We start from the raw sequence: 21,706 nt of genomic DNA on the forward strand, positions 1-21,706 counted from the left end.
AAAAAAAAATTATGCTGATAAAGCATACATTTCATTATATCTGGTACAGAAATACCAATACAATATTATGCAGTTATGTAGCCTTATGTTGTTGTTTTTTAACTGTAGGCACAATACAAGAGACACTAATGTAAAATGTGTAAAAATATGCTCATCATCGCAAAGATACTCAATTATTAAATAACATAAATCATTTACAATGATAAGTTTACAATGTTCGTGTTTGGCGACATAAGTTAACAGGGACGGAGGAATTGAAAGCAGCTATAAACTACATTTCCCATGATTCCTTAAGGCAGGAACTCAAGCTATCAGCCAATCATCAGTCAGTATTCCAGCACATGGCCGTCTAGGTCAACCGGACATGAGTTCGCGCTGCTAAGCAAAACATTAGTCTATTATATAGTTATTATGACGAGGCTTGATACCAAACGGTGGTCTTCTGCAATATTATTTCACATTTAGCATTTCTAATCACCTTAATCGTCAGAATATCCTCAGGTAGGTTTGGCTGAAGTAGTCTGGCGTCACGGTTTCTGTGACTTCTTGCGCTTAATTCCAGCTGTGGCACGATCCGACGCAGATTCGTCATTTCTGTAAACATGTTTTATATGTATGGAGCTGCATAAATGATGTGTCATTTTTAGATTTGCTGTCAAACGATTAATCGCATTCGAGATACGTAATGTATGTATGTGTGTGTAATGTGTATATGTATTATGTATATATTAATACCCACATGCATGTATATATATCTAAGGAAAATGTTATGTTTATATATATATATATATATATATATATATATATATATATATACATATATATATATATATATATACACACACACACGTATATTTTCTAAACCGAAACTTTTTATTTTGGATGTGATTAATCACCATTAATCGCTTGACAGCACTAATCTGTATTATATCTTTCAGCACCTCAGGCTCAGATCATAAAGTCACCATCAGCTGTCCATCATGTCCATGTTCAGCACCGGTATCCTGGTGCTTACGTCTCCGTTACACGTCCTCCCTTTCCGCATCGCTCCTGTCCTCACCTCTGCCGCCCAGGTGGTCGAGCGCACACTTTACATCCATCTCCACCCCGGCCTCAACCTGGGCACAGGTGGGCAGGTGCGGCCCGCCTACATCCCGCCTGTGGTGGATCTCTGCGCTCTAATCTCTCGTCTTTACAGCAATGCCGCTGACATATGTGGGCACCTTGACGTCAGAGTGCTGCTCAGTAACGTCCGCACCCAATCTGCGGCATTGAACGGAAACAACGGTCCTTTTGCCACCCCACAGACATTGTCCCACTCACCAGAAGTACTGCTCACAGACTTCCCCATCCAGGATTCAGGCCAGTCCTCACTGGTCACCCAGTGCTTGCAGAAGTACGCTGGTCACTGCTACGTCTGCAAGCCGAGTCTCTCATCTGTGCTTTTGAACCCACGAATAGCTGAGTTTGAGGAAGATAGAAGAGATGCACAGTTAAAACCTTTAGAGACGTTCAGTGATGTGGTGGTTGGCGGCACCTTTGACCGTCTGCATGGTGCACACAAGACCCTGCTGAATATTTCCTGTCTGATGGCCAACAGACGCTTTGTCATTGGTGTGTGTGACCAGGAACTATTAAAAAGTAAGTGGAGACCCTCTAGAAATCTTTAAAGGAGCAGTTTGGCAAAAAAATGTCAATTTGGTCATCCAAGATGTAGATGCTTCTGTTTATTTACTGAAACAGATTTGGAGATATGTTGCATTACATTACTTGCTCACCAATGGATGCTCTTTAGTGAATGGGTGCCGTCAGAATAAGAGTCCAAACAGCTGATAAAAACATCAAAATAATCCACGCTACTCCAGTGCATCTTGAGAAAAGGAAAGATGCATGTTTGTAAGAAACAATCCATCATTAAGACATTTTGCTTTTCCTGGAGAAAGCAGTATTATGGATTATGAACTCGTATTTTAGCCAGAAGTTAAAAACGTCTTGATGATAGATTTGATTCTTACAAGCCTGCAGCTTTTCATTCTCAAGATGTTAACTGATGGACTGGAGTGGTGTGGATTACTTGTGGATTATTGTGATGTTTTTATCAGCTGTTTGGACTCTCATTCTGACGGCACCCATTCACTGCAGAGGATCCATTGGTGAGAAAGTGATGAAATGCTACACTTCCCCAAATCTGTTCAAAGAAACTCTAATAAGGCTTTTTTTTCTACTTGGTTATTTGGTATCTGAACGAGGTAAAGTTCTGAGATGTTTTGCCACCATTGTTATCAAGAGATAACCCACTTAAAAATGTGAAAATACCGTTTGGCCCGGGAAAAATTTCTAATTTTGTAGTGATTTCTTAAATGTGTCCTGCTTGTTGTAAAGATAAGGTCTTGAAGGAGTTGATAGAGCCGTACGATCAGCGTGTGCAGAAGCTCCAGGACTTTCTGAACGATATAAAACCATCACTCAAGTACGAAATCGTTCCTCTCTCTGACCCCTTCGGCCCCTCCATAAGCGACCCTGAGCTGCAGTGCATTGTGGTCAGCGAGGAGACAAGGAAAGGGGGTGAAGCTGTCAACAGGAAGCGTGTGGAAAATGTGAGAATGTTATTGGTTATGATCCCGTGCCTATAAATGTTTATCGTTAGACCAGAGAACCACAAACTGAACATTTCAAATAAATGCTGTTCTTCTGAACTTTTTTTTTCCTGACGTTTTCTGTGCAGGGATTGGCTGAACTGGTTCTGTATGAGATCCAGCTGTTGAAAGACGCCCATCGTGCTGACATCGAGGAGGAGAAGATCAGTTCCTCCAGCCTGAGAACAAGACTGCTGGGAACGCTGCTCAAACCTCCATCCGTACGAAAATCCTGCTCACATGTTCATATTCACTAGCACAGTTCCACAATCACACAATGCACTACATCTATTGATCAGTATAGTGTGCATTAGTACATAACTGTTATATTTATGCATTTAATAACATTATTGGAATATTTTACTATGTATTATTGGATGTGGGGAATAGTGTTTTTATTCAGAATGAATTGTTACCTAGATGAAGTCTCAGGAAATTCTGCTGGATTTTGTACAAAAACCTTTTGTTAAACAAAAAGACTGAAAGACGTTACTCTGTCTCCTCCGTATCCGAGTCTCCAGACGTTAAATTAAAGAGTCGTGGCATTGTGACTGCTGTGTAATTTAATGAAGGCCATTTAGTCATGTGCATGTTGATCATGTGATGCATGATTCAACTCAGCTGCTGTTGCGTTCTCTATTGACTTTATATATTTATTCATATAAAGTACCATTCATCGTATGATCTTTTAAATGTTTTAAAGAAGTATTTTCTGCTCACCAAGGCTATGTTTGTTTGTTCAAAATACAATAAAAACAGTAATGTTGTGAAATATTATTATTGTTTAATATAACTGTTTCCTAATTGAATACGTTAAAATATAATTTATTCCTGTGATATTAAGCTGAATTTTCAGCATCATTACTCCAGTCTTCAGTGTCACATGATCCTTCAGAAATCATTCTAATATGCTGATCTGCTGCTCGAGAAACATTTTGCGTTATTCTCATATATTTGTGGAAATCTTACAGACCCCAAACTTTAAAATCTTATAAATAATGCTAATTTTTTTATCATGTGATGTTATAAAGTCTAACTTGATGTAGTTTCACCAAAGAATTAAGTTACTGATTATTACTTTGATTTCGTCCACATCAAGGTAAAGCTGTCAGTATTGGTTTAATCTGCTGTTCTTGTGTTTGCAGCCGCAGCCGCATCTTCCTCTGGACCCGTATGTGATTGGTCTGACGGGCGGCAGCGGGTCTGGGAAGAGCTCTATAGCACACAGACTGGAAGCTCTCGGCGCTGTGAGGATTGACTGCGATCAGCTCGGTCACGAGGCTTACCTGCCGGGAACATCCGCTTATCATAAGATCGTCCAGGAGTTCGGCCCAGGTATGGAGAGGACACTGAACGGAATTCTGCAGTGTTTCCCTAAACTGTTTGTTAAAAGTGCTTTTGTCTTCTGATCTCTTGCCGTCAGATATTCTTAAAGAGGACAAGAGCATTAACAGACGAGTACTGGGTGGGAAAGTGTTCGGAAACCAGGTAACTTAAATCAGCAGGTGACTATAATTGAATTGGGAACGCTTGATTCAATCCTGTTCGTATTGTATTTGTGTGTTTTTGTTTTCCAGGAGCGTCTGAAAGCTCTGACAGATATCGTGTGGCCGGAGATTGCTCTGCTGGTGAAGAAGAGAATAGATCAAGCAAAAGAACAGGGTGAAGCATTAATCACTTCTCGCTGAGCTTTTTCAGTTTTGGCTGTGATTCATTCTCTCTTCCTGCTTTCAGGTAAGCGTGTCTGTGTGGTGGACGCGGCCGTGTTGCTCGAGGCGGGATGGACATATCTGGTGCATGAGGTTTGGGTGGCCACCATCCCAGAAGAAGAGGTACTAAAGTTTTAATACAGACACACAGGGAATCAGATCACGTCAGATCCTTCTAAGATCCCGATTTGCTGCTCAATAAACATTTCATATCAGTGTCGACAATTATTTTTGTTAAAAAAAGTGATGTATATTTTTTAAATGAAGCTCATGTATTTAAAACATTGTCACTTTTGAGCAATTTAAGGCGTGTTTACTAAATAAGTATTAATGTATTTAAATATATAGATTTACTTTCTATTCATGCATTTAAGTGAACAATTTGACTAGTAGTCAAAGACTTGTGCACCCCACTGTTAGTAGCAGTATTAGGATATTCTAGACGTTAACTCTCTCTCGGTCTCAGGCAGTGAAGCGTATAGTCCAGCGTGACGGTGTGAAGGAGGAAGATGCCTTGAGGAGACTGAAGAGCCAGTGGCCGAATGCAAAGCTGATAGAACATGCTAACGTAGTGCTGTGCACACTGTGGGAACCTGACGTTACTCAGAGACAGGTACACACACACGATCAGGAATGGGCTTTATTAATCTCAAAACATGTGGCTAATCATTGATGCATGTGTGTTTTCTCAGGTGTTGAAAGCCTGGACTCTATTACAGCAGCGGATTCAGAAGAGACAAGAAACAACCAGATCTTCATTATGAATACAACCGGACCTCAGCATTTCCAGAATTTAGTGACATTTATGTACTTTTGTAAACCACTTTCAGTAGAAAAGGCTTTGATCTTGATCGTAGTGTAGATTCTGCTTATTCTGAACGAGAGATGTTATTAATCTATACTGTCTCTCCTGAAGACCAAAGACTACAATGAATGTCAGATTGACCCATAATAGACAAACTGGTCAGTTATCGAATGCAAATTTAGAAAATGACTTTTGATGTAATTGTGATCAATTGTTTGAAATTACTAATTTAAAAACAATGTTAATTTCATAAAACTTTAATAAACTTAATCTTTATATACACACACACAAACACGTTCAACAAATTAAACCGTCATAAATGAAGCAGAATCAAACCATGCCCAGGTTCTGTAGAAAAACGCAAAGTTCACAGTCTCGCTTAGTAAATGATGGCTAAAACTTTACATCATGCAAGATTATAGAAATTGAACTTGAAACTAATATGACTGATTTAAATAATAGAACAATTCAGAAATTGTGAATTACAACAAAATTACTATGTGGATGGTTTGAAAGGGATTCAGCATCATTTTTACAAATGGTTCCTAAAGTTAAAATCCGGTTTTCTTTAAGCTTAAGATTGTATATTTGGTGTTCTAGAGTTTCACGGTGAGTCTGGCAGAGCACAGCGCCTGTCCCAAACTGTTGGACGCACAGCATTTGTAGATCCCAGAATCCCCTGGTTGTACTTGAGCAAGGGTGAGTGTGCAAGCACCGTTCTGATCATAATTCATCTGAACTCGTCCGTGTTTCTCCAGCGGCGCTTCCTCAAACAGCCAAAGCACTTCAGGGTCAGGATATCCTGCAAGCAGAAGTCATTTCAGTGAATTATGGTCCAATCGTGAACTTCTTGAAAACATGCTCATGTTTTGATGCGGTAGTTTAATTCCCAGCATCCACCAAACCCAGACTCGCCCATCAGACTGACACGGGTACCTTGTATTGTACAAGTCAGGTGCGCAGTGGCTCCACAGCTCTCCGTGAGGTCATGCAGGGCTTGACGGAAACGTGGTTCACTCCACAACTGTTTTTCCAGTGATGCCACAGCTTGTTTGGCTTCATTCCCCAGAGCATTTACTGAAAATAGAGTTACAGATAACTGAATCATCCTAAGGAAGTTGTAGGGAAAAGTCACTTTTGTGCCACAAGCCAAATATAAATGCAAAAGTAATATATAGTGGTTTTGAACACTTCATTTGTTGTGCGTCTTACCATCTACAGAAATTGGAGACAGCGGTCCATCAGATTTGCTGCAGTGAGACATCCTTGTGAGTGCAAGCAGGGCTTTACCGGTTTTCTGCACGATAGAACAGACATGTACGTGATTTGCAGTTTACCAAAGACGTTCATCTGTGAAAGCAGTCAAGCATCTTTATACTAAACTTATTACTAATTTCCATACCTTCCATTTCTGTCGGGCCAGGTATCTTCTCATCTTCTGTTTATTTAGGGATTTGGTTAATCTGGCGTTTGCATCATCAAATAAGGCTATCCAGGGATGAGCTAATGCTTTCTCACAGGATAATCTTGTTCTAGGGGAGTAGAAATAAAAAAAGAAAATTCTACATATAGAATATGCTGCTTTAATAACTTGCAGGCTACTTCCATTTTGCATGACTGTGGACTGAAAATGGTCAATTCAAAACAAGACTCCAATGAACAGATTACAAATAAATTACAGCTAACTATTCGAAAAACAAAAGTTAGTTGATATTGAATTAAGTTTCAGGTTCTTGAAAGGTCATCTAAAACGGAAATTCAATAGCACACTTAGTTTAGTTTATCAGATTATTGAATACGATTAGACCATTAGCATCTCGCTCAAATAGGACCAGAGAGTTTCTATAGTTTTCTTATTTAAAACTCGACTCTTCTGTAGTGGAGAAGGAGGCATAGTTTACGGAAGGATGACGAACAGAATATGGAAATGACAATGTTGCACACTCCTGTACAGTAGGTGTCGGTATGCACCCAAGTTGATTTCAAGCTGTCATTTACCAAGAGAAGACCTTCCACTAGTTTATATGTAGTTGCAGAAAACCTGCAGATTATTTGGTGGCTGGATTTACCCGTGTGTGTGTGACTAGACATGGTTATGTGCGTTGTAAAGGGCTGTGATAGTAAGTCTAAGGTGTACTCTACAATCATGTTTCATAGAATTCCAACAAAAAAAAGGGAACAAAAGAACAGATGGCTGTCTGTTCTGAACATAGATCTCAAAACACCGGTAGAATCGATCAAGAAATGGCGTGTTTGCTCAGAGCATTTTGGACCAGAAGACTATTTGGAACACACTGACGTTTTTAACCGTGCCACGGTGCGGCGTCTGAAAGACACGGCCATCCCAACCATCTTCAGAGGACAGACAGGACATGCAGCATCACCCATGACTGTAAGTGTAACATTAGTATTTTTAGTTGGCTTGAACGACCAGATTGGAGAGAAGAAAAAAAAAACCTGTTGTCGTTAGCTTCCTGTGAAATGCAATCACTGAAGGCGAGGTTTGCTCGACCATTTGGCTTAAACCAGGGTTGCCAATTTTTAAGTTAAACTCTGAGTGAAATTGTTTTTTTTTTGGGTGGAATGGCATTTTCAATATCAACGCGTTTACTGTACTTAAAGGGGGATAAAAAAATATTTTGTTGAATGCCTTTTTAGTAACATTTAAACTGGGTTTAATTAAATATTTGTTTGCATTTTGTATACTTATACAAGCATCATTAAATAAAATAATAACTTGCTAAAAAATCTAAAGTTTAATCACGTCTAAATATAAACACACACACACACACCTAAGGTACCTAGGCATGACCTGCAATATAATAGATACAATTTCCAAATTATTTCTTTCCCTGAGCACAAAATGATTTTAATTTGCCTCTTTGCATTGGAATTTAAAACCATTTCTCTATTTTAACCTTAAATACTACACTAGTTGTAATAAAAATACTAGAAAAAATATATTTTAAGTCATTAATGGACCATAGTTTTTGCACAAAGTATTAGTACCAAAATATCTCCTTAAAATATTAACTATTACTGAAATAAAATCTAGGACATTTAATAAAGAGTTAAGCTGTATGGTCCATTATAAGCTAAAGGGGTTAAATGCAAGAAAACCACATTAAATGTTGTCTCTCCATCACGCTCCAGAATAAAATGATACTGTAAGTGTCATTGACAATCAATGCATAACATGCTGTAATGTTACCAAAAATTGCTGCAAATTCCTGTAAAGTGAGTGCTACTTAAACCCATTCAGATGTATTGTCAACGATGGTTTGTTTGGAGAGCTCCATGAACCACGTCAAAGTCCCTTTAAGGCAAGTCATGTCACTCGGTAGCCATCTTTGAATTGCCTCTTGGCATGTAAGTGCAGCTCCTATCTCTTTGAATGGGGAAACATTAAATTCTCCAAAACTGTTCACTAAGCTTTCGATTAAATGTCATTTGAAACCACCAATGAAATCTTTGACCACGTGATCACATGGCTACGCCGGAAAGTTTGTCACAATTATTTCTCTCAACGGCTCGGTCTTTAACTGAAGCACTACATTTTACCATTTACGTCACATTAAGTGCACCAAACCAGTATGTTTTAGTGTATTTTTACAATTTAAAAGCAGAGAATGCTTCATATCAAAAGCAGGAGTTTCCAATTTGCCGCGAGATTTACATGGGCAGCGTGAGACGAAGCCTGCTATGTGAATTATACCAAGATAAGTTACGGATCATTTGCAGAATATAGTAGAACATGCATGATGTGACCATGCTAATTGAGTACCATTCCTTCATTCACCTCTTATCCTTCCTCAGTAGGCCGCTGATGAAATCTTTGGCCTCATCAGTGATATCCTCAAAACTCTCAGGATTAAACTCCCAGTGCGCTGCAGTAACCAGAGCTAATGTTTCTGCATCGTTGTTTCCCTGGAATGGGGACTCACCACTCAGCCTGGGAAACAGTGAAAAAAAATACATTGAGCAAACACACACACGTTGAGATGGCATCTATAAACCGCTTTACTCCGAGCTCTTACAGGATGTAGCAGATGATGCCGATGCTCCACATGTCGGTGGCCAGATCTACAGGCTCATAATTGACAACCTCCGGGGCCACAAACTCTGGAGTCCCATGTAAGACCATCAGACGTTTACCAGGCTCTAAAAAAAATAAAAAAATAAAGGTCTGACATATACACGTATACATGCACGTATACACGCACACACACACACGTGCTGTGCATTAAGTCACCCATATAAAAAGAGTTTTATATTTGAAACTGGACAGTTTCAGTGTTAATTTTTCTAAAGTTAAACCAATGCACAACTAAATATGCACAATTGTAGCAGGTTTTTGACCAGATAATCAGATAATACATATGCAAATATGCACTTACTACCAGAGTTTGATCAACATTTCTGTATGAATCCATGTAAAGGCAGTTCAGAGAATTTGTTTAGGGACAGACTGGTGTGTAAATTTATTAACGCCAAGGTACCAAACAAAACACAGAATATATCATTGCATACAAAGGGGTGACATTACATGCAAAGTGCCATTTATGCAATTTTTTTTAACAAATAGATTACAAAAGACAATAAATTAACTTTTAAAAGCATTAAGATTCTTGGAAGGTTAAATAAACAAGTCAACATTTGAAGGGGATCTAACCTAACCCAAATGTGTTTTTGTCTTGGAGCAACTTGGATTAACTTTTGTAAATTCATTTTGTATATTGAAGCCAAACAGTACACCCTTTAAAAACCCAAGAACCACTGGAGGACATTGTGATTAATAACATTAGAAAATTTAATTCAAAATAGTGTGCGCGCGAGGACAATCCAGAAGATATGCGGTTTCATTAGGGTCACCATAAAAAGAACCGCTTGTATCCATGTCCGATTTAAACCCTTTCAAAAACCCTTAGTCTATACAACAAACTTTAGATATTTCACATTTTTAAAGACCAGCAGACATACCACTAGTGTTAGAAAGAATACGTTTTTTTTTTCCTAGATTGATAAACCATTTGTTTTCTGTGGTGTGACGAGATCAGAACACGTTTAATATTGCTTTACAAAGCCTATTTATTCTACAGAGTCCATGACATCACATGATCAAACGCTGCTTGCTCATTGGCTGACGCTGCAACTAGCCTTAAACTCAAATCAAAAATAGCATTTGAGGTATATAGACCGTATAAAACATTTAAAGTGATTTACAAAAAGCGCTGGCCCTCACTCCAGTACAGTAGATGGCGGAAACGCACCTTAAAATGTTTTAGATGCCACTAACTTCACACACGAGAGCGGATTCTGGAAGTGCTACGCTGGTTGTTTACAGCAGGCATGCTTTATGCAAGTTTCTTGCGTTCCTTTTTACATTTAGCTTTGGATCCTGGAAGTAATTTTAGTTTTCAAATTAGATTAACAATAACTATGTATATTGCATTACGAAATAGTGTAATTTATAACAGATGGGTTGTTTTAGGAGACTGTGAGTGATACGTCACTGATCAGCCAAGACTTCTATTCAGAAGAGTCGGAGGAAATGGATCACTGTTATGCATTAACCGCAGACACACTACAAACTCTGCCGAGGAAGCGAAAGAAGTCCGATGTTAAGAAAAGAGAAAGAGACAGACTGAGACAGAAGAACAGAGTAAACATCGGCGTGGCCTATTCCAGATGGAAAGCGCTGAAAGTGGAGAAAGGCATGAAGAACGACGCGGAGGTTGCTTGTTACCTGCTGGACAGGTAAAGAGTTTTATGCACGTTTCTAGCACTACGTGCATCTCGCGGAAGTAGCCTACATTGATTTTAGCCGGAGCTACTTCTCTCGTTGATGTCTGTGACTAATCACGGAGACACTGTGCTACTCCGCAGCGGTTTACAATAAATCAATGACATTCAATAAAAAAAAAATTATAAAAAAAAAAAAAAATATCCAGAGAGACTGAGAACTGCAGTCAGGAATCAGGAGAGAACGATGTCACTCTAACCGTCCCAAATGCGTCATCTTTCTTTATTGAATGTCATGAAACACTATCGTGGAGTTTATTTAGCAAGTAGGAATGCAAAAAAAAAAAAAAAAAAAAAAAAAAAAAAAAATTCCTATATAAATTTGTGGTACTCTCCCATTCACTGCTCTTAGTAACCTTGATTTTGCTTTGTTTCGCACAAGATCTGTGTTGGCTTTTGCTTGAATATGCTTGTCACCTGACCAATGTTTGTTCATTTGCAATCTAATTGTTGTTTCAGCTATAAAAGACACATTGGCTTCCATGCTTCATCAGCACGTAAACACGTTGTTTCATTTGATAACCCCCTTTTATTGAGCCCTATAATTTCCTAGTCTATTCATAGGTACAATATAGTAGTTAGAATATATTAGTTACTTGGAGTGTCGTGTTTTTGGGATGGAAGGGATGACTTGAAGGATAACATCCGGCTGACGGAGTAAAGCAGATCAGAAAAGTCGAGGAACTGTTGGGTAGGGTTATGGGCATTTGTTTTAGTGCTTTCAAACATCAATATCATGTGGCAAAAATCGCTCAGCTGTGCGTCTTCATAAAGTAGATAAACTGAAATTTAATTTCCTTGGAAAAATTTCCTTCAATAAGCTGTGTCACTGTGTTTTATAATGGTGGCTATTGGGAATTGCATTGTGTATAAATAAGTTTAGCCTAATTTGCATGTTTATTGCAACTTTTGTTTACACCTTTGTTTATTTAGGGTGTGTGGCGGGCATCTTTTACAAGACAAATCTAGTGGGTCTTTGAGAAAGAGAGCAAGACCCCAGAAATCAACATATGTATCTGTGCCACGGACTGAGGTACGTACATTCAGGTAAGTTGGGACACTTTTTACCATTAAGAAATGGAAAGGGTCCCAATTATCCTGAAATAAGCTGCAGAAACTAATACTACACTAGCACAATTGATTGGTTTGTTGGGTCAGCCAACATATGCCAAAGATTACTTGCATGTATTTTTGTTTGTTTTTTTACAGTAACTCTAGTCAACCTGTTAGATTTTAAATGCATTTGGTTTACACTGCATCGGATTCAACGAACTAATCTCAAACATACATTTTTCATAGAGGATTCTGAGGGATTCACCTCCGCCCAGTTGGGACACCCAGTCAGACACTGAATCCATGCCTAGTCCAGACCCCCAGTCCACAAACGTTGAGGTCCTTGGGATCTGCTATGACCTCCCTCCCCTTTGGCCATATCAACCAGTAAGTGCTCACATATCAGGCAAGTTTCTCCACCATTACAGTGCGTTCCAGTGCAGTACTTTTTTTTTAAATCATAGTTTTCTCCTCACAAATTATTCTGCAAAATTTAAACTCCAATTGTAACTCTTCAGAATTTCTGTAGTTATTTTCAGCCATACACCAGCCATTTTAGAGTCCATAAACTCATTGTAAAATTTATTTTTATTATTTTTGCCAGAAATTCAACTAAGACTTAATAACAATACGGTCATTTTGGTAAAATCTTGTTAATTAAATTAAAGCCAATTTATCTCATTTGACTTTAATTAGGAATTCATTTGAATTGCAAACATTGATTCAAAACTGAAATTAACAGGCCAATTAGATGAAGCACATACAAGTGAAAAAAAAAAAAAAAAAAAAACACATGCAACACCTTTGACTGCTCATAATCGAAAATTGATGTCGAGTATCAACAATATGCACAAATGTATTCGGCATTATAACTTCATGCGTCACCATTTTCTCCCTTGTAGGAGAAACAAGTACAGCCTGAACAACTAATAGAGGATGGATATGACCCAGATGTCAGGATGGGTTACACAGAGGAACAAAACAGTACGATGGAGCATAGTTCATCTTCAAGCACTACAGAGGAAGACAGCACAGAGCACTACGAGGAAAGAAAGGTTGGTCAAAATGGACAGTTGAGTACAGATCTGACCCATTGGAATTAGTGCGAGCTGGACACTTGTCAGCCACCTTTCCTTCAATATTCACTCCAAATCATCCGGGGTAATTAATGAAAACTACTAATTTAACAAGCCTTTAGATCAAAAGTTTTTTAGGATCAGTGCCCAGTTGCATAAAGCACCTGAACCGGTTAACAGTTGGTTCCACTTATTGAGCATAAAAGTGAAAGTGTCATTTCCAACTTAAACCATCCACAGACGTAACGTTGGTCTCTTTTTAAAGCAGACACTTAGCAGTTATAGAACCAAAAAAAAAAAAATTATGGAAGTTGGTTTCTGACAATATAACTTATGAAATATATAGGTTACAAAATATTTTTTTACTCAAACTAGAAAATAAAGACCAAAATTCTGAACAAGTCATGTTCCAAATTTGAGGTTGATGTTTAAAAAAAAAAAAAAAAAAAAAGTGCTTTGTGAGATTGTTTGGTCGTAGTACCAAGCTCTTCCACTAGATGACCATCAAACCCCATTAGGAACCATTTAAGGGCTCCTTCATTTCCATAAATGTTTTTCCATGCTTTTCTCAATAACTTATGAAGTAGAAGTCAATCAGAAGTATTTAGGGTCAGTATGGCACTATTTTACTTCAGAGCAACCTAAAAAAAAAAAAACCCACAGACACTTTGGCCTTTTCCACCCTGAAAAAGATACAATGGATGTTATCTTTTGAACATGCTCCATGAAAATGAAAGATTGTTACAGATATTTCATCATTATTTCAAAGTAATGGTCAGAACACACTGTGACTCAGTACTCTTCTTGCATATTAATAAGATTACAGTTGCGCTGTAAAAAAATCCATCACCAAATATCACAACTACGTTCTTTAAGCTTTCCAATGATATGCAGTTTGTCAAGAATACTTAATATCGGAGTCTGAATCTAATTTAAAACATGTAATGGCAAGTGGACCCACCAGTGGTTTTCTCTTAAGAAGGAGACTTAAGGCGTGATTTCCCCTTACCTAAGGGAATGACTTCAGGGTGTTAAAAAAAAAATATGAAAAGACCAGACGAGAGGGAAACTCGAATCGATAATTCATTCAAGACTGGAAATTCTGGAAAATCAATTACTCGCCCTCATTACATCCTCAAACTCAAACTCCTCTGACCTTTCATTATTTCGGTCCATGTAGGTGTTTTCAGGTACTAGTGTGAATAAATATTTCGGTGCAAAGAGACAAGCGAGTATGCATGACGTTTTATTCGTATCCAAAACGATGTAAACATTAAAGCGCTAAACTCATGCAAGGTGCGTTTTATTCATCCTCAAAGCCACACTGAAAGTCCAAACCGGATTCATAGAAGTAGCCTTTTATAAACTGAATAAAAAGGAGAAATGTTAACGAATTCAAGATTTGCAACATATGGCTGTTTCAAGTCATCTCCAGGTAATAAAGAAAAATGCAGGAATACAGTATTATGGAATATAAACTTCCTCGAGTGTGGCACTCCTTTTTTGATCCAATAATGTGGTGCATGTAATTTGATCAATGTTTATATGTGAATAAATTCATAAGAGATGTTTAACAAAGCGGCCGATCATGACTTGTAGTAGACTTGTGTGTAACCCTTAAGATGGCATTTTCCAACCCTTGTCATCCTTTGGAAAAATGACATTTAAGGGGCTTCATGCAACACTTAATGGGTTTTAAGAGAACGTTTCAACTAAAGAAACTCTTAAGTAACATTTGTGGAATATTTTATGCAATGCCCTTAAGTGTTAAGGAAACTAAAGGGCGATCTCATGGGAAAATAACAATTAAGGTGCTTAATGCAACCGGGCCCAGCCATTCAGTCAAAAGAGTCTAAACTGCTCACTGGTTGTTTTCTGCTTTGTAGGATGAACTCGCAGAGACTGCCCTGCGATTGGAGGAACGTTTAATCACCATGAGATCTTTGTCTGATGCCGCATCTGATTGCATTTCAATGACAAGAGGAATAGTAGATCAGAAGGACAGAAAATGGGCGGTCAACAAATCCAGTTTGACAGGACTGTTCAGAACTTGCCATCAGTGTGGAGAACCGGTTCTGAAATTTAAAACATTAACATCCGGGAGTCTGATTCGGATTCAGTGGGAATGCTCAAAGGGACATCTCATGTGGCTCTTTCCCAACCACAACCCAACATAACACACACCGAAACCAGACGGGGATGAATGTGCATCTATATTTATTCGATTGTGTATCTATATTTATTAAAACGTGAATATAAAAGAAATAAAAGTTTCTACTTTGGAATTACAAAAATGTAGGATTTTTTTTTGTGTGTGCTTTGACTCAATGTTTGACTGCCACAGAGAAAAAAAAAAAAAAAAAAAAAACACAACCCCAAGAACCTTAAAATGGATCACTCACCCAGTTTGCAGGCTAATCCAAAGTCGATGATCTTGATGAGCGATCCAGCGCTGTTCACACAGACGATGTTCTCCGGCTTCAGGTCGAGGTGGAGGATGTTTTTGCTTTGGATATACTGGATTCCTTCCAGGATCTGACGCATGTAGTTCACAACGTTGGGTTCTGTGTGCTCGAAATTCTCATCTACTATCCGTTCAAACAACTCACCACCTGCAATACTGCAATGAGACAATTACGGGTTAGAAATGCATGTCGGTTTCATTTGTATACGAAAGGTTCGATTTCAAATCTTAAAGTTTCCAAAAAAAAAAAAAAAACCTTCTCGTTAGACCACCTTTTAAAACAAATTTTAAATTCCAAAACTAAAAAAAAAAAAAAAATGCACGAATTTGAGCATTAAACGCACTTTTTAAATATTGAATAAGAAAAAAAAATTCAGGTCTGATATAACCTTTAAAAGATAGTTAAAATGAATGTTAATGGATAAGAAAAATGAATGTGCAACAACTCCATAGAACGCCTTCAAATAGTTAATGTAGTTTGTGTGCATCTATTAGAAAGCCATTTCATGAATCACTTTTAAAGATGAATTGGATTAAATCTCTACTCACTATTCCAGAATCATGACGATCTCAGACGGAGTGTCGTAGGCTGCGAGACACTGCACCAGCTTCGGGTGTCGTAGTTCATTCATCAGTTTGATTTCTTGACGTGCTGCCTTTTTATCTCTGGAGACACGGGCCCGGTAGAACTTCCCAGCATACACCTGACCCGTGTGCTTATGGGTCATCCTGTACACCTCCCCAAACTTCCCCCTGTGGAGATTAAGATGACCGTCAAGATAAATAGTTTTAGACTCGATTTATGAGATGGCTGATACTCACACTCCCAGTTTTTCATGGACATGATAATGATCCCGGACTTTGTGTGTGGTGTCAGGCACAACCTCCACATACGAGGTCACTTCCTGTTGGGTCTCACCTGAAATGTTAATCTTGCTTTAGTCTCTTGCTTGAGCATCACGGACTTCAAAAAGAAACACCAGCACATAAAATTCACACATTCTAAAAAATAAAGTAATATTTATTTATTTTAAACCAATATAAATCTACTACATGCATTCAAAAAATGTGAAATTTGATCATTTTCTTATAGAATGAATGTTTTTTTTTTCATTTGAATATACATTTACACTTAAATTATAATGTTTACATTCAATTCTAAATTAGTACAAAATGTTTATACATTTAAAAGATTAGCATTTTTAAATTGTTTCCAATTACTACATTTACTTTTTTTTTTTATGTAAAAATTTAAGATTGAGGAGTTCATTATACATTTAAACTATTTACATGTTTAACAAATTTGCTCTCATATTGCATGCATACATAATTTGCATACTGTACGCTACAGAAACTAGCATGGTAAATTAGTGGTTTAAAGTGATAGTTCACCCAAAATTGAACTTCATGTCGTTCCAAACCTGTATGAGTTGCTTTATGTTGAAGATAAAAGATGACATTTTGAAGATTTCTGGTAATCAAACAGATGGTGGTCCCATTGACTTCCATTCCTACTATGGAAGTTAATGGGAGCCACCAACTGTTTCATTAACAAAATATCTTTTTATGTCCAACATAAGCAACTTTTTGGAGGTTTGGAATGACATAAGTGTGAGTAAATGAGGTGAACTCTCTCTTTAGAAGTTGGGCATCGGTCTACCTGCAGTGTTCATCTCGATGCAGTCCGACTCCTCACTGGGATCGCTGACTCCCGCTGTGTTACAGGCTCTTACTCTGAAGCGATACTGTCCCTGCGGGTCGAGACCGGAGCAGACCCGATACGAGGTGTTCAGACACTGGTTAGTGAGTTCAGCCCAGTCGCCGGGCTCGGTTTGGTCCAGCCTCTGAAACTCCACCACGTATCCTGTGATTGCAGAACCTCCGTCAAAACACGGTCCAGACCAGGACAGAACCAGAGATGAGCGGGTCAGCTGAGACACGAACGGACTCGAGGATGGAGGGTCTGGACGATCTGGGGAGATGTAGAAAGTGAGTGTGAAGCAAGGTTATTGGGAAGAGAAATAGACATACACACACAAAAAAATTGATAAAAAAAAAAAAACTTTAGATGAAAATAAGTTTAAATACTAAATTACAAAAACGAATTAAAAAAAAAAAACACTTCTAAAAGTAACACTTCTAAAATGCTACAAGAACTTTAAATTTCTATTTTTAATAAAAAATATAAAGCCATTTTTTAAAGAAAATAGAAGCACAATTTTTGAAACTTAAAAACTGAAAGTACACAAAAGCTTCTTAAAAATGAAAAGCTAAATAGAAACACTACAAATGGCATGCTAATTGCAAGGTGAATAAAAAAAGCTAAAAAAAAAAAATTAAGTACATATCTAAATCTGAAAATGTAAAAATACACACACACACACACACACACACGTTATTTCTCCCTAAAAAACCCCCCAAAAAAACACATGAAAACAATTCAAAATATTAAACCGCACATACATAATATTAAACCAACATGGGAGATAAAAAAGGCTATTTGAATACTGGTTGTCATGCCATCACCATAAATACAGATTAATTTCAGATCTTACCAATGACACGGAGGCTTATGGTCTGGTGAGCTGTGCCTCCTCGGTTCTGAACGAACAGGGAATAACTTCCTTCATCTACAGGGAGAACATCAGAGAGAACCAGGGTGCTGCTGCTGCTGGTGTTCCTCACATACACTCGCGGTCCTTCTACCACAACCTAATGACAATATATACACACTAAAAATAAGTTTTCCTCCCCAATTCACTTAATTTTTGCACAATGAATCCACCGGTTTATGTCTTATCATACTAACTAAAGACACGTTCCACTAAGGCTTCACAGACTGCTCAGACCTTTTCCGTGTCATGAATCCAGCAGGAAGCCACAGGCCCAGAGCTTCTGAAACGACAGTGCAGTCGAGCGGTTCCTCCAACACCAACCACAACCTGCTGCTGGGGATCCAAAAACTCAGCTACAGCACCTAGAGAACAGAGAGAGTCTACTTACTGACACACAGACTGAAGGAGTCAGGTTTCTGCAATGTTCAATTAAGTGTGGCATATAATTGGCTAGTAGACAAAGAATGCTTGTGTGATTGGCTACGGGCATAATGAGATGTATGAATTGAATTTATAGAAATCGGTTTCCAATCCCACATTCTGCCCTTCACAGACATTTAAATGTGATATAAACACAGCTCAGCCTTTAAAATAGTGCATTTGTATTAAAAAAGGCATCAGAAGTATATACATTTAAGACATTCCTATAAATAAATCACAGTTGTTAAGTATTACATAGTAAAGTGTTTCATAATTAGTCTATCAATGCTAGTGTATGTGTGTCAGTAGTTTGTAAGATAGATACCTGGTCTCCTCTTTTCTGTCTCCTCTTTTGTGTTTCTAGGAGATTTTCTTCTTGTGTCAGCCAATTCTGTTTGAAAATAATTTAATAATGTGTTATTTTGATTGCACAAATATCGCAACACATCTGGTAAAATATAGTTATGGATTCACTTTCTGTGTATGCACAATCACACTAATCATTAGCGATGGTAAAGACATTTATATTGTTCCCATTTAAAATAAATTCTGTTCTTTTAAAATTTCCCCACTGATAATAATCAGAAATGTTTCTTGAGCAGCAAATCGGCATATCAGAATGATTTCTGAAGATCATGTGACACTGAAGACTGGAGGAATGATGCTGAAAATTCAGCTTTGACCACAGAAATACGTTACATTTTGACAAATTCAAATTCTTTTAAATTCTAATAATATTTCACAATATTTACTCTAGTTTAGATTTTTTTTAAATCGGCCTTGTTGACCAGGAGAGACTTGAGAAACATCTTGACCAGGAAGCACTTCCTAAATAGCTCTTTAAAAAGTTTAAAGATGATTCATCTGTGCGAATTATCACAGTGTAATGTGTGAAGGTAGAAACATCTGACCTGATTTCTCTGATTTCAGACAGCTCATCTCTCTGTTCCCCGGCTTGGTTCCATTCTCTGATCTCCTCGGCACATTCAGCGCTGCTGAAGGCTTTAGGTCAAACCTGAATGTTGAAATGTAGGTCTTCTTTTGACCCTTTTCAATAGAGGCCATTATTATACTGTGACAAGTTCCAAACTGTTTGTCTCTTCCTCTTCTCAACCTCTTTCAGGTTTGCATGTCTCTGTCCATTATTTCTCTCACTGCTCCGTTTGGCAGCATTCTCGTTCTACTTCATGCCACAGGAAACAACAGAAGTTATCAGGTCGATCATTTAAATGGTTTGAGGGGGAAAGGTATGAGCTAATCTCGCAGAGATGAAGTGGGCGGGGCTTCCATTCAATCGCTGTCAAAATCCACAACAACAAAGAAATCGTAAACACAGTTTCCCTGAAATGTGCATAAATGCATTGGTCTCACAGAGAGAAAACGCTGTAGACTGAAACATTTCAACTGACAACTACAACTCTTTTCTCGGCTTGTGGGTGTGACATATATATGTGACATTACAAATCTGGATGAACCTGTCGGGCTGCTTGGGGTTTTCTTGGTTACTTTAGCCTGATTTGAACCTTTCTGAGCATATTTAATCTATACATTGTATATGTAGTTTGCATTTCATTACCACTGATCAGGAAGAAGCAGCGTATGCATATATAATGCTTCATTCAAAATGTAAATGTCTTTAAGTATCTTTGTGTTGTATAAAATGTGTGAAGTTGTAAAATTTGTCATTAATTTAAGTTCAATATAGTTCACAGCTGGATATTTTGTAGGTTAAATTAACTTTTTAATTATTGCACAGATATTATAACTCTAGAGTCTATTATGTTTAATCTAAATACCAATTTATATTAAATATTTATTCTAAAATGTCTTTGGGTGTATGATAATACATATGAAACCATACAGTAAGAGTATATAGAGCTGTAAAACGAATGTGGACGTTTCGGTTTGTCTATGGGAGCAAAAAATTATTTGTGTTATTTGAGTGAGGCAATGTAAAATTCTAAGTATTTCTAAGAAGCACATAACAACATAAACAGAGTAATTAAAGGTGATAATAGCTGAAATATGCAGTTTTATAGTGTGAAGATGAGACTAGTTGTAATCTGATTACACACAAACACACTGTCCTGCTACTAGTAATTTTTGTCATGGGAAAATATCACACATCTGCAGTTACAAAATTGACTGTACACGTTCTCAGGCATGCATGCATTTTAGAGGAATGGGGAGAAAGCAGAAATTGCAGTTGCACTTACGCACACAACTTGTCCCTACAAGCCCTAAAACAATGTTTTAGAAGTTTTTTTTTATGGAAATAGTCTTTGGGGCATAACAGTTTATATGCAAATACATCAACAATATCTCATAAATTCAAGACAACACTTTATGCTGTAGTTTTATGTTGGTCTAACTACAGTAATAGTAAAGAACAAGGTTAAAGGTTAAATGCAGATGCATCACACCTACTTTTCTATCTATTGTTTCTAAAACTTCTGACATGAAGGATGTTATAGTTCATGTCGACAGAAGTAAAAAAAAAAAAAAATGCTCTGTTTTTGTTTATATGCTCTCCAGTTGCAGAGCTGGGAATGACAGATTCTCTCTCAGGAGATACAGCAAACAAAATCACAACCACAATTTATTATGATATAAATTATTATTAATTATAGAAACTTGAATAAGTATAAAATTGCAAATCATAATTTCATAATGAAGTACAGAAATAATTTTAGATGTGAATTACAACTGACCAGTGTTATGTGGATTGTCACTGAACGTTCGACAACGCCTCCTCCTGGTTTCACCAGATCCCTCTCTCCTGTGTATCAGGACTGTTTTTCCCATTATCCGCCTCTGCTCATTATCTCCTGATTAATCTCATCATTGCATTATTATAACCTGTGTACCCTCAGCTCTCCTTTATCTGGACTGCTCTGCTCATTGTTCTTTTGTGAAGTCTTGATTTACCCAAACTCTGTCTCTAGCTTATCACTCGTGTTTGCTCTTGTGATTTTGACTTGGACATTGATCTCGTTTTTGAGCCTCAGCTGCCAGCCCCTTACCCAGGCCTGTTTGACTTACGATTCTTGGATTGCCCTTACCTGTGTGCTGCTTTGAGTTATTTATACTGGCCTTGCATAGTGTTCTTGAGTTCTATGACTGTCT

At 37.7% G+C, this 21,706-nt stretch overlaps 3 protein-coding genes across 4 annotated transcripts; 2 read left to right on the forward strand and 1 right to left on the reverse strand.

The window, feature by feature from the left end:
* Positions 1–325: 325 nt before the first annotated feature.
* On the forward strand, positions 326–5,432 carry coasy (CoA synthase). The gene is made up of 10 exons (XM_052596081.1): positions 326–501; positions 939–1,641; positions 2,383–2,597; positions 2,726–2,857; positions 3,782–3,971; positions 4,060–4,124; positions 4,214–4,298; positions 4,371–4,468; positions 4,812–4,958; positions 5,038–5,432. The coding sequence occupies exons 2-10, from the start codon at positions 981–983 to the stop codon at positions 5,107–5,109; spliced, it is 1,665 nt and encodes a 554-aa protein (XP_052452041.1). The 5' UTR covers positions 326–501; positions 939–980; the 3' UTR covers positions 5,110–5,432.
* LOC128013246 (myosin light chain kinase, smooth muscle-like) lies at positions 5,392–19,872 on the reverse strand. The gene is made up of 14 exons (XM_052596079.1): positions 19,492–19,872; positions 18,906–18,971; positions 18,395–18,522; positions 18,101–18,257; positions 17,206–17,517; positions 16,368–16,464; positions 16,095–16,298; positions 15,484–15,701; positions 9,188–9,311; positions 8,950–9,102; positions 6,553–6,682; positions 6,363–6,447; positions 6,087–6,227; positions 5,392–5,952 (listed from the first exon to the last, which is right to left on the reverse strand). The coding sequence occupies exons 1-14, from the start codon at positions 19,643–19,645 to the stop codon at positions 5,747–5,749; spliced, it is 2,175 nt and encodes a 724-aa protein (XP_052452039.1). The 5' UTR covers positions 19,646–19,872; the 3' UTR covers positions 5,392–5,746.
* Positions 10,369–15,375, forward strand: si:ch211-40k21.5 (uncharacterized protein LOC100332117 homolog). Of its 2 annotated transcripts, XM_052596086.1 has the most exons (6): positions 10,369–10,554; positions 10,642–10,907; positions 11,886–11,999; positions 12,254–12,392; positions 12,908–13,060; positions 14,968–15,375. In XM_052596086.1, exons 2-6 carry the CDS (start codon positions 10,702–10,704, stop codon positions 15,256–15,258), a joined length of 903 nt encoding a protein of 300 aa, XP_052452046.1. In that variant the 5' UTR covers positions 10,369–10,554; positions 10,642–10,701; the 3' UTR covers positions 15,259–15,375. The 2 variants fall into 2 exon arrangements, with proteins under 2 accessions (XP_052452046.1, XP_052452047.1); XM_052596087.1 differs by having other exon boundaries at positions 10,386–10,907; positions 11,886–11,985; positions 12,252–12,392.
* Positions 19,873–21,706: the final 1,834 nt, after the last annotated feature.

Source organism: Carassius gibelio, chromosome B24, assembly GCF_023724105.1.
Source record: "Carassius gibelio isolate Cgi1373 ecotype wild population from Czech Republic chromosome B24, carGib1.2-hapl.c, whole genome shotgun sequence".
Taxonomy (NCBI): domain Eukaryota; kingdom Metazoa; phylum Chordata; class Actinopteri; order Cypriniformes; family Cyprinidae; genus Carassius; species Carassius gibelio.

Excerpts from the sequence above, each read along its gene's own strand:
- coasy (XM_052596081.1), top strand. The coding sequence starts at position 981 with ATGTCCATGTTCAGCACCGGTATCCTGGTGCTTACGTCTCCGTTACAC. Across the intron at positions 1,642-2,382 it reads TGACCAGGAACTATTAAAAA|ATAAGGTCTTGAAGGAGTTG; the intron begins GTAAGTGGAGAC and ends CTTGTTGTAAAG. Across the intron at positions 4,469-4,811 it reads CCACCATCCCAGAAGAAGAG|GCAGTGAAGCGTATAGTCCA; the intron begins GTACTAAAGTTT and ends TCTCGGTCTCAG.
- si:ch211-40k21.5 (XM_052596086.1), top strand. The coding sequence starts at position 10,702 with ATGGATCACTGTTATGCATTAACCGCAGACACACTACAAACTCTGCCG. Across the intron at positions 10,908-11,885 it reads GCTTGTTACCTGCTGGACAG|GGTGTGTGGCGGGCATCTTT; the intron begins GTAAAGAGTTTT and ends TTGTTTATTTAG. Across the intron at positions 12,393-12,907 it reads CCCTTTGGCCATATCAACCA|GAGAAACAAGTACAGCCTGA; the intron begins GTAAGTGCTCAC and ends TCTCCCTTGTAG.
- LOC128013246 (XM_052596079.1), bottom strand. The coding sequence starts at position 19,645 with ATGGCCTCTATTGAAAAGGGTCAAAAGAAGACCTACATTTCAACATTC. Across the intron at positions 9,312-15,483 it reads TGGATTAGCCTGCAAACTGG|AGCCTGGTAAACGTCTGATG; the intron begins GTGAGTGATCCA and ends TATTTTTTTTAG. Across the intron at positions 6,448-6,552 it reads TGGCCCGACAGAAATGGAAG|AAAACCGGTAAAGCCCTGCT; the intron begins GTATGGAAATTA and ends TCTATCGTGCAG.